Source organism: Phycodurus eques, chromosome 1 (assembly GCF_024500275.1).
Source record: "Phycodurus eques isolate BA_2022a chromosome 1, UOR_Pequ_1.1, whole genome shotgun sequence".
NCBI classification, from domain to species: Eukaryota; Metazoa; Chordata; class Actinopteri; order Syngnathiformes; family Syngnathidae; genus Phycodurus; species Phycodurus eques.
The window spans coordinates 43,193,573-43,208,026 of record NC_084525.1 but is presented as its reverse complement, the minus strand read 5'-3'; the positions used below and the strand labels follow the sequence as shown (position 1 = coordinate 43,208,026).

Below are 14,454 nucleotides of genomic sequence, written 5' to 3'. Positions count from 1 at the left end.
TCTCTTTCACCTCTAAGTCACATCCTACCTGTGGGGCATTGCCACTAATCACATTATACATAACACCCTCAATTTCAAGTTTTTGCCTCATCACTCGATCTGATACTCTTTTCACCTCCAAGAGATTCTTAGCCAACTCTTCTTTTAAAATAACCCCGACTCCATTTCTCTTCCCATCTACACCATGGTAACATAATTTAAACCCTGCCCCTAAACTTCTAGCCTTACTGCCTTTCCACCTGGTCTCCTAGACACACAATATATCAAGCTTTCTCCTAATCATCATCTCAACCAATTCCAGAGATTTTCCTGTCAACATTCAAATTCCCCACATTCAGTTCTAGGCTCTGTGCTTTCCTCTTCTCTTTCTGCCAAAGAACCCGCTTTCCACCTCTTCTTCTTCTTTGACTTCGACCCAAAGTAGCTGAATTTCCACCGGCGCCCTGCAGGTTGACGCAGTTGGTGGCGGACGGTGTTAACCCGGCCGGGTTAACACCGTCCGATCCGGTATGGAATTCTTTGGATGAACGCTCATATTTGTTTGGCAAAGTTTTAAGCCAGATGCCCTTCCTGACGCAACCCTCTGCATTTATACGGGCTTGGGACCGGCCTACAGTTTGCACTGGCTTGTGGCCCCCATAGGGCTGCATTATATGACAACAAACTTAAATTGATTAAACACTGAATCTGGAATAAACAAACTTTAATATTATAAACACGAGAAATCTAATTTGCGATAAAAGACATCAGTGGTTATTTGTTTGTTGTTTTGTATTTAAATAGATAACATGAATTCTTCTGTCTCTCCATCTTCTATTTATCGATCTCCAACTATCTTTCTTTTTGAGGTAAATATTTTGTCAAAGGCCAACAACAAAACAACGCGAAAAAATAAGAATGTCCTTCAATAAAAATTCAAACTATGAGTACCTGCCTCGGAGTGGATAAAGGGCATTAAAAATATATATATTATGTTATATTCTTTGTTACAGCCACGTTGCTCTTTTACTTTAGTGAACATACAATCTGCCTCCCACCTGTCTTGGAAGTTAACCGTTTTCCATCTTTCGTTTGGCCTTTTTTGGGAAGGGGAAGTGTAAATTTGCTCGAGGAGACTGGTAGCGTAGTTGCTAACGACTGCAACAGAAAGGGAAGGGGCGCTCGCCGGTCTAGACCGATGGGCCAACACACTAGCAAAGCATTCTGGGATTTGTAATATTAGTGGCACATGTGCTATTTACTGGCGGGCCAGCTCTAATACACATTTGATACGGTCTTGCGGGCCAAGACCACATTTGATACGGTCTTGCGGGCCAAATATAATTACATCATGGGCCAAATTTGGCCCCCAGGCTTGAGTTTGGGTTAGGGTTAGCTAGCTCTTTCGTCATGCCCGCAAACGTATCCACAACCTTTTTTTCTTTCTCCACAATGCTAGCAACAGCGCTTCACTTTCTCTGTATTCTGTGGTCGGCATTAGAGTATATTTTAGGCGCTACTTTCTGCTCTAGAGTGGATGAGAGAGCGAGAGAGAAAAAAAGAGAGACTTTTGCGTGCCTACGAACTGAAACGAAAGGTTTGGGCAATTATCATAAACCATCCCACCTGTTGTGACGTTACTTAGCTATACTAAAATGTTCACAATGACCTCATTTTTGTTTTAATCATCCCAAACCATCCATCTTCTGAGCTGCTTCTCCTCACAAAGGTCGCGGATGTGCTGGAGCCTATCCCAGCTGTCATTGGGCAGAAGGCAGGGTACACCCTAAACTGGTTGCCAGCCAATCGCAGGGCACATAGAAACAAACAACCATTCGCACTCACAGTCACAGTCATGCCTACGGGCAATTTAGAGTCTCCAATTAATGCTTGTTTTTGGGATGTGGGAGGAAACCGGAGTGCCCGGAGAAAACCCACACAGGCACGGGGAGAACATGCAAACTCCACACAGGCGGGGCCGGGGATTGAACCCAGGTCCTCAGAACTCTGTGGCTGACGCTGTAACCAGTCGGCCACCGTGCCGCCAAGATGACTTGTCATGTCATGTAATTCAAGTCAAAGTCAAGTCAATTCTCTTGGCTACCAAGTCTAAAGTCTTTCTGAAGTATTTGGCAAGCAAGTCACAAGTCAGAAAACTGGCAACTCGAGTAGACTCGAGTAAAATCATTTGACTCGAGTCCCCCCATCTTTGGTAAAAATCATGAACATCAGTTGAGAATTGAGCAATGTATGATTTATTTTCAATGCACAGTACATGGATTTCCTTGGATAGGAACTTTATCCCCATCAACGTGGCCCCGACATAGGCACGTCACTTAGCTGAGCTGCTACAGCACGCTGGTGTATCTAGTCTTCTCCACATATAGTATATCTGTGATATGCACAGCAACACTATTTATGGTGGAAGGTTCAGGAGGTGTGTCAGTTTCCACTCTTAATATGTTCCAAGTTACTGGCGGTATCTGACGGAATAAAATACTCCTTTGTTAAATGTGTGATAACCTGGATCAGACAACCGTCTCATGCAATGGTGGGCAAACTATGGCCCGCGGGCCACATCCGGCCGCTATTAATTTCAATCTGGCCCGTCAAAGATTGGTACAGAATCGCCCAAATCATATCAAAATCATGACTACATTCATTTGACCTTGTCCTGTAACGCCCAGTGGTTCCATCAGGTGGCGCAGTAGGCACAGTGATATATTGACTTGACTTGGGCTGCTCTGTTTTTACTCTGCTACTGCTCTGAACCCATCTTCAACGATGAGTGTGTCAATGAAAAGTCAACAGTAAGTGCCGAGTGTTTAATAGAGAATGGACTAGTAAATACATTTTCACTTTTCACTCGCTTTTTCAAAGGCCGTATGTCTTATTTGCCAAGAAACCATTGCTGTTTTAAAGGAGTACAACAACAGCCGTCACTTTTCGACCATCCATCCAAACATGCTAATTATACTAACAACCAATCAACGCAGGAACGGACGGCTATGGCTCAGCGGTTCAAATCCAGCTTGCCGGCTCAGCAAAACGCTGCCATCCAAGACTTAGGCACAAAGGTTAATTTTTTGCTGGCAATCAAACTAGCGAAGACCAGCAAGCCTCTTTCCCAAGGGGAGTTTCTGAAAGAATGCATGGTAGAGACAGCAAGTATCTTATTTCCTGACAGCAAGAACAAATTTGAAAACATTAGCTTATCACGCAGGACAGTGACTCGCTGTGTTTAGCTAATTGATGAAGACTTAGCTAACAATCTAAAAAAAAAAGCAGTCATTTACATTGAATTCCTTGGCACTGGACGAAAATAATCACATAAAGGATACCGCTCATCTTTTAATTTTTATTATTAATTATTAATGACAATTTCAAGGTAATGGAGTTTTTGGCCATGGAATCCTTTAAGGGAAAAACACGTGGAGAGGATTTGTATGACAGCGTGTCGGGGGTCATCAAGAGGCACCAACTACCTTGGAGTACGCTCGCCAACATAACCACAGATGGATCTGACTGGAAAAAAGATCGGGCTGCTGAAAATAATCCAAGAAAGGGTGAAAGAGGACAACCCTTAGCAGGAGGTAATTTTTCTACCCTGCATAATCCATCAGGAAGCGCTGTGTAAATTTGTACTGTAGTTTGACCATGTTGTAAAGCCAGTTGTCATCGTCAGTTTATTAAGTTTCTCAAAGAAACTGATGCTGATCACCAGGACTTGCTTTACCACTCAAGTGTCTGCTGGTTAAGTTTGGGGAAAGTGTCAAGTCTCATTTTTGGCACAACTTCAGAAAGCTGACGATTTTCCTGACACAGATTGGCTTTGTGATTTAGCTTTTGCTGTGGACATACTGACACACATGAATGAGCTGAATGTGAAGCTACAAGGGAAAGACCAGTTTGTGCATGAAATATAAACAAATATCAGAGCCTTCAAAACCCAGCTGGCTTTATTCTCAAAGCAAATGTCAAACAAGTAATTTGTTCATTTCCCCTCTCTGGCTACGCCGAAAGAGACTATTCGATGTGAAAAAATACAGGAAATCACTAGAAGATCTGCATGGAGAATTCTGCCATCAGTTCTCTGATTTTGAAAAAATTGACAAGTCACTTCAGATGGTGTCATTTCCCCTCACACAAGACCCTGAAACAGCGCCACAGGAGCTGCAGTTGGAACTGATTGATCTCCAATGTGATACTGTCTTAAAAGAGAAGTTCAACTCTCTTAAACTGGATGAGTTTTATGTTTCATTATGCGCAGACAAATTTCCAAAAATCTGGAAGCTGGCACAGAGGATGCTGGTGTTGTTTGGCTCTACATATGTCTGAACAGACTTTTTGTGTGATGAACTCCAACAAAGCATCCTACAGCTCCCGGCTGAGTGATGAACACCTCTGATCTGTTCTGAGAATTCCCACAACAAAACTAACACCAGACTTTGATGCACTGGCAAACAAAAAGGTGATCAATAACACTATTCCGATTAAAAGTAAATGTAAGCATTAACACTTACAATGCATTTTTTGTTTGTTTATGTTTGTTATGTATGCATCTGGTCCTGGCTTGGCCCACCTGTCAATTTTTAAAAGCCAATGTGGCCCCCCGAGCCAAAATGTTTGCTCACTCCTGGTCTAATTGTCATGAGCTGTCCTTGTAGTTCCTGTTTTGGAGCTTGGGTGGCGCTTTGCACCCCACTCGCTCTCTCTCTCTCCCCTCTCTCTCTCCCTACCCTGTAATCAGCACCACCTTAGCCACACACCTGTTTTCAATCAGCTGTCATTATCTCTGCCTGCATAAAAGCCTGCCAGATCCTGGAAATCCTCTCCAGAGTATTAACGTTCCACAGTGGTACACCAGCCTAGTACATTCACGTAAGCTATGCCTTATTTTGTATTATTCTGACTTCCATATTCTTCCTCATCCTCAGTGCTCCTTCCGTGTTCCTCGCCTTGCTGACTTCGTCCACCACGCCGCCAAGCTATCCACCTGCTCACGCCTGCAGCATGTTCCCATCTCTACGACCCGTCATACGCCTCAGAGATCAAATTCCCACTTCCTTGTCAATAAACTATTCACCATAAACCTCTCAGCCTCCGCTTGCTACTCGGCCCAGTTAAAACGGATACCTTCGTATTGTGACAGAATACTCTGGCCAGCATGGACTCAGCAACCCCGGAGGCGCTAAGAAAAGCACTCACCCTCCAAGGCGCCCATATAGGAAGACAGGACAAAGCTCTCCAGGAAATAATGGAATCTTTAACCACTCTCACGCTACAAGTTTCCCTCCTTCTGTCAAATTGCAGTCTGACCACCCTCCCGTAAGTACTATTTCCGAGCCCGCAGCCTCCGATCCATCCTGCCTCACATACAAAGAGCCTCATGTTCATCCGCCTGAGCACTACTCCTGGGACCAAGGTGCATGCAGTAAATTCCTCCTCAATTGCTCCCTGGTATTTAATCTACAACTTTTAAGCTACCCCACTGAACAATCCAAAGTAGCATACTTAACTAACCTACTATGCGGAAAAGCAGCAAAAATGGGCTACCGCGTTATGGCACAACTCTTCCCCGGTATTCTCGAAATTTACCTCCTTTTCTGCGGAATTAAAAAAAGTTTATGATCACCCTGTTCAGGGCAGGGAAGCCACCTGACGCTTCATACTCGGTATAATTTAGGAAACTTGTTGGTGAATGCGGATGGGATGACGCTGCGTTAAGGGGTATTTTTCTAAACGGGCTTTCAGAGCGGCTCAAAGATGAGCTTGCCTCCCGGCACAAGCCCTCCACCCTCGAAGAGCTTATCTCCTTATCCATTCGTTTGGACAACCAGCTACGGAAAAGAGCACGAGAGAAGGGGCTAAGAGCAGCTCGTAAAATTACATCCTCCGTGAGCATTGCACCTTGCCTGCCTTCTGAACCGCCGACCACCTCCTCGTCACCCTCCATTGCACCAAATGAACCCATGCAACTTGGCAACACCAGGTTAGAACCCCAGGAACGTCAGTGCCATGTCACCCAGCGACTGTGCATTTATTGCGGTAAATCAGCCAATTTCAGCTCCACATGACCCTTGAGACCAAATGACCAGGCTCACCACGACCCGAGAGCGCCATGGTGAGCCAAACCACCACTTCCCCAACTTTTCCATCCCGTATGACCGTTCCCGCATCTATTCTTGGTTCCGTTCACATCACACCCGTTATTGCCCTCATTGACTGTGGTTCAGATGAAAATTTTATTCACGAGGGATTGGCACATCAGCTCCAACTCCCTCTCGAACAACTCCAGTCACCCAAAAAAGTCACTGCCCTGGATGGGCAACTCATCTCTCCTGCCACCCACCAAACAGCTCAGTTTACATTACTCATCTCAGGAAACCACTGTGAGGACATTTCATTATTCATTATATCTTCCCCTGAGACCCCGCTAGTCCTCGGAATTCCCTAGCTCAAGAAGACACAACCCCACCATAGACTGGACCCACCTTACTATCACTGGGTGGAGTCCTCACTGCCACTGTCTGCTTTCCGCCATGCCACCCTCCAGCAAAACTAACCCCCTGCCACACCAGTCGACCTCTCCCGGGTGCCAGAAGAATATCATGACCTTTCCCCAGTTTTAAGTAAGGATCTTGTCATTTCTCTACCCCCCCCCCCTCTCCCACCGCCCTTATGACTGCGCTATTGATCTTGTGCCAGGAGCTCCTCTCCCTTCCACCCGCCCTGAGAAAAAGGCGATGGAAAGTTATATCCGTGACTCCCTGGCTTCTGAACTCATTCGGCCTTCTTCCTCTCCTGTGAGGCCTGGGTTTTTCTTTGTTGAGAAAAAAGACACCACTCTCCGCCCCTGCATCGACTACCGGGGACTAAATGAAATCACTGTTAAAAACAAACCTCCCTTGCCCTCATTTGAACCCCTCTGTGACGTCCAGATATTCACCAAATTGGACTTATTCAATGCCTATCAACTCGTCGGTATCAGAGAGGGGGACGAATGGAAAACCGCTTTCAATACCCCCTCGGACACTTCGGATACCTGGTCATGCCGTTCGGATTAACCAATGCTCCCGCAGTCTTCCAAACTTTCATTAATAACGTCCTCTGCAACATTTTGAACCGGTTTGTTTTCATCTACTTAGACGACATTCTCATTTTCTCCCACTCCCCCGAAGAACACCGCAGTCATGTCCGCCAAGTCCTCCAACGCCTCCTTGAGAATCGCCTGGATGTCAAACCGGAAAAGTGTGAATTCCATCTCTCCTCCATACACTTCCTGGGCTATATCAATCAGCCCACAACTCCTAGCTCACCTGTCATCCCGGAATCACCCGTACCATGCACTTCATCCACATTACATACCCCTCCCAAAATTACCCTCTGCTTTTGAAACCGCTAATCTCCTAGTCCTACATGTATTTAAGATCCACGGTATCCCCATTGACATCGTCTTGGACCGAGGTCCTCAGTTCTCCTCCCAAGTATGGAAGGAGTTCTGCGGTGGGCGCAGCAGCCATTCTGTCTTCTGGTTACACAGTCCCACGGCCAGACGGAGTGGGCAAATCAGAATCTGGAGTCGGCTCTTCGCTGCGTTGCTGCATGCATTCCCACCTCCTGGAGCACCTTTCTCCCGTGGATTGAATATGCCCACAACTCCCTCACCGGCTCCGGTATGTCTCCTTTCATGGCATGTTATGGTTTCAAACCGCCGTTGTTTAAGGAACAGGAGCATACAGTGGCGCTTCCCGCGGTGAGAGATCACCTGCGACGGGTCCAGTGAGTATGGAAGGACGTCAGGGCAGCTCTGACTCGGTCTGCCAAGAAGAATAAGCGGCTGACAGATCTTAATCGCTCTCCCACACCTGAGTACAAGGTGGGTCAGATGGTCTTAGTCAAAAGAGTGTGTGTGTATGTCCTGTTGAAATTTCCACAGAAATTTAAGGATGATTGATGGATTTTTTTTTCATTTTCTAATTTCATTAGTCAAGAAGTTTGACTAATGAAATTGCTTCCCAGTGCCTCCTGCACGTTTTGTTTTTGGCTCATAACTTAATGCAGGATGATTTTCAATAGAAACCTGGGCCTTTCTAGGCTAGAACGGGCCCCGTTGCACTAGTTACAGGTAGAGGTTTGAATCCCCAGCCTTTGATTCACCTTGTACACATATTTGGAGTTTTTATGGCTTTAAATTGCTTCCCAGCGTCTCCTGTACACGTTTTGTGTTCTGGCTCGTAACTAAATACAGACCAGCTTCCAATGGAAACCTAGTTCCTTCTAGGCTAGAACAGGCCCTGTTGCACTAGTTATGGGCGGAGGTTTGAATCCCCACACTTTGGTTTCGCTTGTACACACGTTTGGAGTTTTTATAGCTCTAATCAATTAGTTACGGTAGCAAATGTGACTTGACATAATGCCCACGTGACCTGGATGCACACGCGTCCTGTAGTGTATTGTCCTGTAAATGCGGTAGGTAGTTCAGTAGGTGAAAGGTTCCCAATAGTTTTATAGGTCATGCAGTTTTTTTATTTGTAAATTTAAAAAAAAAAAGAAAATAATGAGCTCCCTGCTACTGAGGATCTTTTTAACCACCTCGGTGAAACAAGTTAGAATTCAGAGAAACAGTTTTACAAGTAGTTAAATTTTACGGTAGCTCATGCCATGTAGTGGATTAGCAGAGCTGAATGTACTGCAGTCGATGAAAACACAACAGCTTTCCAAACTGTACTCAGGTCAACCAAACAGAACGGCTCTGTCCTGCAACTCACCAACAATTGACAGGATGACCACCACCACATCAAAGATGTTCCATCCATTGGTGAAGTAGTAGTGGCGAAGAGCAAAGAGCTTCAGCAAGAACTCTGTGGTGAAGACCACAATGAAGATGAAGTTGACCCAGTAGAGGACATTTTCTGTCTCATCGGATTGATCATCCGTTTCCACCATCATGGTGACCATGTTGAGACAAATGAGGATCATGATGGAGATGTCGAATACTTGCTGTGTGACAAAGTCAAAGACCATTCCTTGGATCATGTTCTGTGGAGACAGAGGTCACAAAATTTACGATATATACATATATTCATTCATTCATTCATTCATTTTCCACACCGCTTATCCTCACCTGTCCCAGCTAACACTGGGCAAGAGGCGGGGTACACCCTGAACTGGTCACCAGCCAAGCGCAGGGCACATATAGACAAACAACCATTCGCACTGACATTCACACCTAAGGGTAATTTAGAGTTTTCAATTAACCTATCATGCATGTTTTTTGGGATGTGGGAGGAAACCGGAGTACCCGGAGAAAACCCACATAGGCACGGAGAGAACATGTAAACTCTGCACAGGGGAGGCCAGATTTGAACCCCGGTCCTCAGAACTGGGAGGCAGATGTGCTAACCAGTCGTCCACCGTGCAGTTCCAACCTATCCATCCATCGATTTCCTGAGCCGCTTCTCCTCACTAGGGTTTTTTTTTGACTGAGTACTTTCTTACTCTTGCTCAAGTAATTATTTTGAGGCGTACTTTTTACTTTGACTTGAGTCATATTATTCTAAAGTAACATTACTCTTACTTGAGTTCAGTATTTGGCTATTCTACCCACCTCTGCTGCTGACTTGGGGCAAACTACACCCTGGACTGATCGCTAGTCAGTTGAGGGCACAAATAGAGTCAGATAACCATTCGCTTTTACATTCACCGTTACTGAGTGGGAACTGAGGCAAGGTTGCATGAACCAAAGTCAGGCGAATGTACCTCTACACCATCAGTGACTAAACCAAAATTCATTTTTTCAAATCTATTATTAATTTATTCTATATGCTCTGTAGACTACACATGGCGGTAGACTAATTTCTTTCTAGTCAAAGTAAAAAAAAAAGTCAAAATAAGGGGAAAAAATTATGAATGGTATTTTACATGCATTATGAGATACTGTATTGATTCCCATAATCAGAATCAGTATCCATCCATCCATTTTCTGAGCCCCTTCTCCTCACAAGGGTCGCGGGGGTGCTGGAGCCTATCCCAGCTATCATCGGGCAGGAGGCGGGGTACACCCTGAACTGGTTGCCAGCCAATCGCAGGGCACATAGAAACACGCAACCATTCGCACTCACATTCACACTTACGGGCAATTTAGAGTCTTCAATTAACCTACCATGCATGTTTTTTGGGATGTGGGAGGAAACCGGAGTACCCGGAGAAAACCCACTCAGGCACGGGGAGAAATTGCAAACTCCACACAGAATCAAAATCATCTTTATTTGCCAAGTATGTCAAAAACACACGAGGAATTTGTCTCCAGAAGTTGGAGCCGCTACAGTACGACAACAGACAATTGAGTAATTGGTTAGTGATTGTAATGCATGCCAGACTGATTTAGAGTTGTTAGCTGTAAACAGTTTTTCTCACTTTACTGCATAGTTTCTCTTTGCAATGTTAATTTCTTTAGTCAGCTGGTTTCTCACGCGATTATACAGGGCAATTATCCCCACTTCGATATGCGTCCTCTTTAGCCTGGCGAAGTTGCTTGAATTTAGCAGTGAACCACGGCTCGTTGTTATTGAACGTGCGAAATGACTTTGTTGGTGCACACACCTCTTCACAGAAACTGATATAGGATGTGACATCCATCCCATTTTCTGTATCGCTTATCCTCGCTAGGGTCGCGGGCGTGCTGGAGCCTATCCCAGCTATCTTCAGGCGAGTGGCGGGGTACACCCTGAACTGGTCGCCAGCCAATCGTAGGGCACATATAAACAAACAACCACTGGTACTCACATTCAAACCTACGGGCAATTTAGAGTCTTCAATTAACCTGCCATGCTTGTTTTTAGGATGTGGGAGGAAACCGGAGTACCCGGAGAAAACCCACGCACACAGGGCAAGAACATGCAAACTCCACACAGCCGGGGCCAGGATTTAAACCCCGGTCCTCAGAATTGTGAGGCAGATGTGCTAACCAGTCGTCCACCGTGCCTAGGATGTGACAGTGTCCGTATATTCATCCAGGCTGCCAGTTAAATTTTCAGACACTCCAGTCTGCGCAGTCGAAACAGCTTTGAAGCTCTATCTTTGCTTTGCTTTTCACCGTAGACTTCGCGCATTTAAGTTCTTGCCGTATGTTGGTATTAATTGAATTAAGCAGTGATAAGACGAGCCCAGAGCTGCACGAGGTATGGCATGGTATGCGATATTTCTCGCAGTTTAGCAGTGGTCTAAAATGTTATTTTCCCTGGTAGGACAGTCGATGTGCTGCTTGTATTTAGGGAGTTCTTGGTCGAGTTTAGCTCTCCAAGAATATTGATGGGTGAGTCTGGGTGTTTTTTTCCCATTTCGTTTACTTGTTCAGCCATCGTTACCAGTGGGGCATTGGAGGAACGTAAACACCGGTGAGAATGAAAGATGCAAACTCACGTGGCAAGTAGAATGGCTTACTGTTCACCGTGACAGTTCACAGTTTCACCATTTTTCGTTGATAAATCTCGCCACCTTTAGTTTTCCCTGATAACTACATGACGCGGTCTGCACAGTGGAGTTGGAAGCCTGGAAGCATTACGGCGCCATTGGGGACACGTTCACAAAGCCTTGTCTCCGTAAAGCACAGGCCGGCGGAACGGCCGAAGTCTTTACTGGTCTTTGTCAAAAGATGAAGCTCGTCTATTTCGTTGAGTAGGGAGCGTATATTCGTGAGGTAGATCGACGGGAATGCCAATCTGTATCCTCTCTTGCGGAGCTTAACTTGGATGCCGTTGCGCTTCCCCCTTCGTCACCTATGCCTCCATGCGCCATAGACCGCAGTTACCCGGTGAGTAACTTGGGGAAAAAACTGAGCGGATTTGCGAAAGTTGGTGAAATATAGTCCGGGGTAGACTCCCTGATGTTTAGCAAGTCTTCCCTTGTGTAAGTGAGTCGCGTAATGTCTCCAAAGACGAACGAAAAACATAGACAATACTAGAGAGCACGTAACCAAGGCGACCACACGGGTAGGCGCCATGTTGTAACCGTAACCATAATCCTTGATGTTGCATGCAATAAACATTAAGGTGGAGAAACTATACAAAAATATAAGAATTTGAGAAGGGGGCAAATACTTTTTCATGGCACTGTACAGGTATATGTGTTGATTGAGTGAATTATTGTAAATAACTAAAATATTAAACTACTATATAATATTACTACATTATTGTGTGGTAAACAGTAATTTCTTGAATCGGGATTATTTTAAAAGTATATTGTACCTGTGGTCGAGGGATGGGTTTCTGAGGCTTTTTGGAGCCCAGTTTCTTCATGGCATTGTAGTACTTCTTCTGTTCCTCTGTCATAAATATATCCTGACCTCCAAAGTAAATGGGGGAAAAAAAACAACATTTGATCATAATCTTGTACCAGAATTGAAATAGGGAAATAGACGTGTTAGACTTATCTTTTTCTTTTGCTGGTTGAAGTTGTCAATGATCACACCAATGAAGAGATTGAGGGTAAAGAAGGACCCAAAGATGATGAAAACCACAAAGTAGATGTACATGTAGATGTTCACTTCATAGTCGGGCTGGTCTTCCACCTTGGAGTGGACAGACAGGTCGCAGGTTGGTTCAACTTTTCAATTTATCATCCACACAGTAGCACCTTGAATGCACCAAAACTTTTGAATTCAACGAAAACAAAAGCATATGAACCTAACTTGACCCCATTTCAGCCAGGATCAAAGGATTAACTCTGTGTTTTGCCTTTTTCTTTGGATTTCTGAAACACTTTCTGAAGGGACGACTGAGTTCAGAGAATATGCAACGGCAGTAGGTGCACACTTCCTCGTGGAATTGTGATGGGCCTTCACTCACATTATAAGACCCCTACTGGTGCTTTAGCATTGGCTTTTTTGCCCTGGATGAGAACAGTGTAATTTTGCTCTAAGAGGGCAGGTATCATATTGAAGTTGAGGACAAGCGAATAAGAGAGGCAGTGAAGCCCAAAAAAACATAGCAATGGACCTGAGCCCCATAATCAAGAAGGAAGAAGCACATTTTGAAAGAAGGAGCAGATCAAGGACCAGAAGGATGGATACAAAGCATTAGAGTTAGAGTGACACAGAGGACACCATTGGTGGGTACGAGCCAGCGATCAAACGGCTACAGGCAAGATCTGAGAATATACGGTATAAACCGTCGAGGAAGACAGACTCGGGAGATGACAGCACCAGTGGGTAAGAGTATGAAGATAGTAAAAGAGACCCCAAAGACGGGTGCCTCCCACCTTGCAGACATTTTACCCCATCTGTATCCGGTGACTGGAGATGACAGGCTTTAAAGGAAAAATAAGAAAAAATAAGAAAACAGAAAAGGGAATAATGAAAAGTTGCACCAGCTTATTTGCTAAGGGAGCTGAAATTATGTGGAAGAACAATTAAAGGACTTGAAGATAACAAACAGGCAAAGATGCAGGGTAAGAGCTTCCCAGTTATAGTTTGAGGGCAGAGTTTGATGTGTAAGCCCTGGGAGAACACAGACATGTCACACTGTACATACTCGAGAAGTTCCTCACTCTTCAAGATGCAACACACCCATGGTTTAAATAGTGTCCGAAATACTTGAGATGCCATAAAGTGTTGATTTGTCTTTGAACATGAAATAATTATGATGCAAGGTTAATGAAATCTGCTAAACATGTCAAAATCACACCAAAATCAGAGTATCCGCCTTGTCAAGCTCAATATCCGCTCAAACAGGAATCTATTTTATATTCAAATCTCTCCTTAAGAGGGGCTTGTTTGTTCCAGGTACAACATCCTCTGTGTGCACAACAATCTTCCATGTAAAAAAAAATTAATATTAGAGAGGCTGGCCAGCCAGATGAACGAGTGATTTGCAAAAGTGAGCAGTACATTTGGCAGTTTGAACACATGCTCCAAATGTCCCAAACAACATACAATTTTCTCGCCTGTTTGTCCAGTTCATCCAGATAGTCGTCACTGAGTTTCAATTTGAAGGCATATTGTAGACATTCATCTGCCCATAGCAAAGCAATTAATTGTAAGTTTCCAACTTTAGTATGTTAAAAAGTGCAAAATCTAGAGAACTAAGCGGAAGCAATCTTTTGCAATATGTGGACAATTTGATGATTTGTTCACAAATAAAAGAAGTATGCACAAATTGGGCTTCAATGGTAACAAAGAAGAGAAGGAAACAAGAAACAACTACTTTTGGGCACCGCATTAATTCACCGTAAATGGTGTATTCCTAACATTTGAGTTCAGTCTTTCAAAAGTATTTTACTGTTCTTAACGGACTAATACATTCATTAATATTACTTTGAATTCCGCTCAATACATGTATAACAATAATGTTAAAATATTACTTAAAGGGGTTACATGAAAAAGTTTACTTTTCAATGTCAGGCAAAAAAGTTGGTCTCTGGAGTGCCTTTCCACCCATCAAGTGTGAAATGAAACAACCAAGTAAATCTTTTGTT

At 44.3% G+C, this 14,454-nt stretch overlaps 1 protein-coding gene across 7 annotated transcripts in view; it reads right to left on the bottom strand.

Annotated features, from left to right (window-relative positions):
- The window catches only part of scn8aa (sodium channel, voltage gated, type VIII, alpha subunit a), a 162,201-nt gene that overhangs the window by 9,532 nt on the left and 138,215 nt on the right, over positions 1–14,454 (bottom strand). For all 7 annotated transcript variants that reach the window (XM_061693436.1, XM_061693466.1, XM_061693427.1 and 4 more), the window contains 3 exons: positions 12,413–12,550; positions 12,228–12,332; positions 8,751–9,021 (listed from right to left, as the gene is read on the bottom strand). In XM_061693436.1, coding sequence (XP_061549420.1) covers positions 8,751–9,021; positions 12,228–12,332; positions 12,413–12,550 — 514 coding nt within the window. The remainder of the gene's footprint in view (positions 1–8,750; positions 9,022–12,227; positions 12,333–12,412; positions 12,551–14,454) is intronic.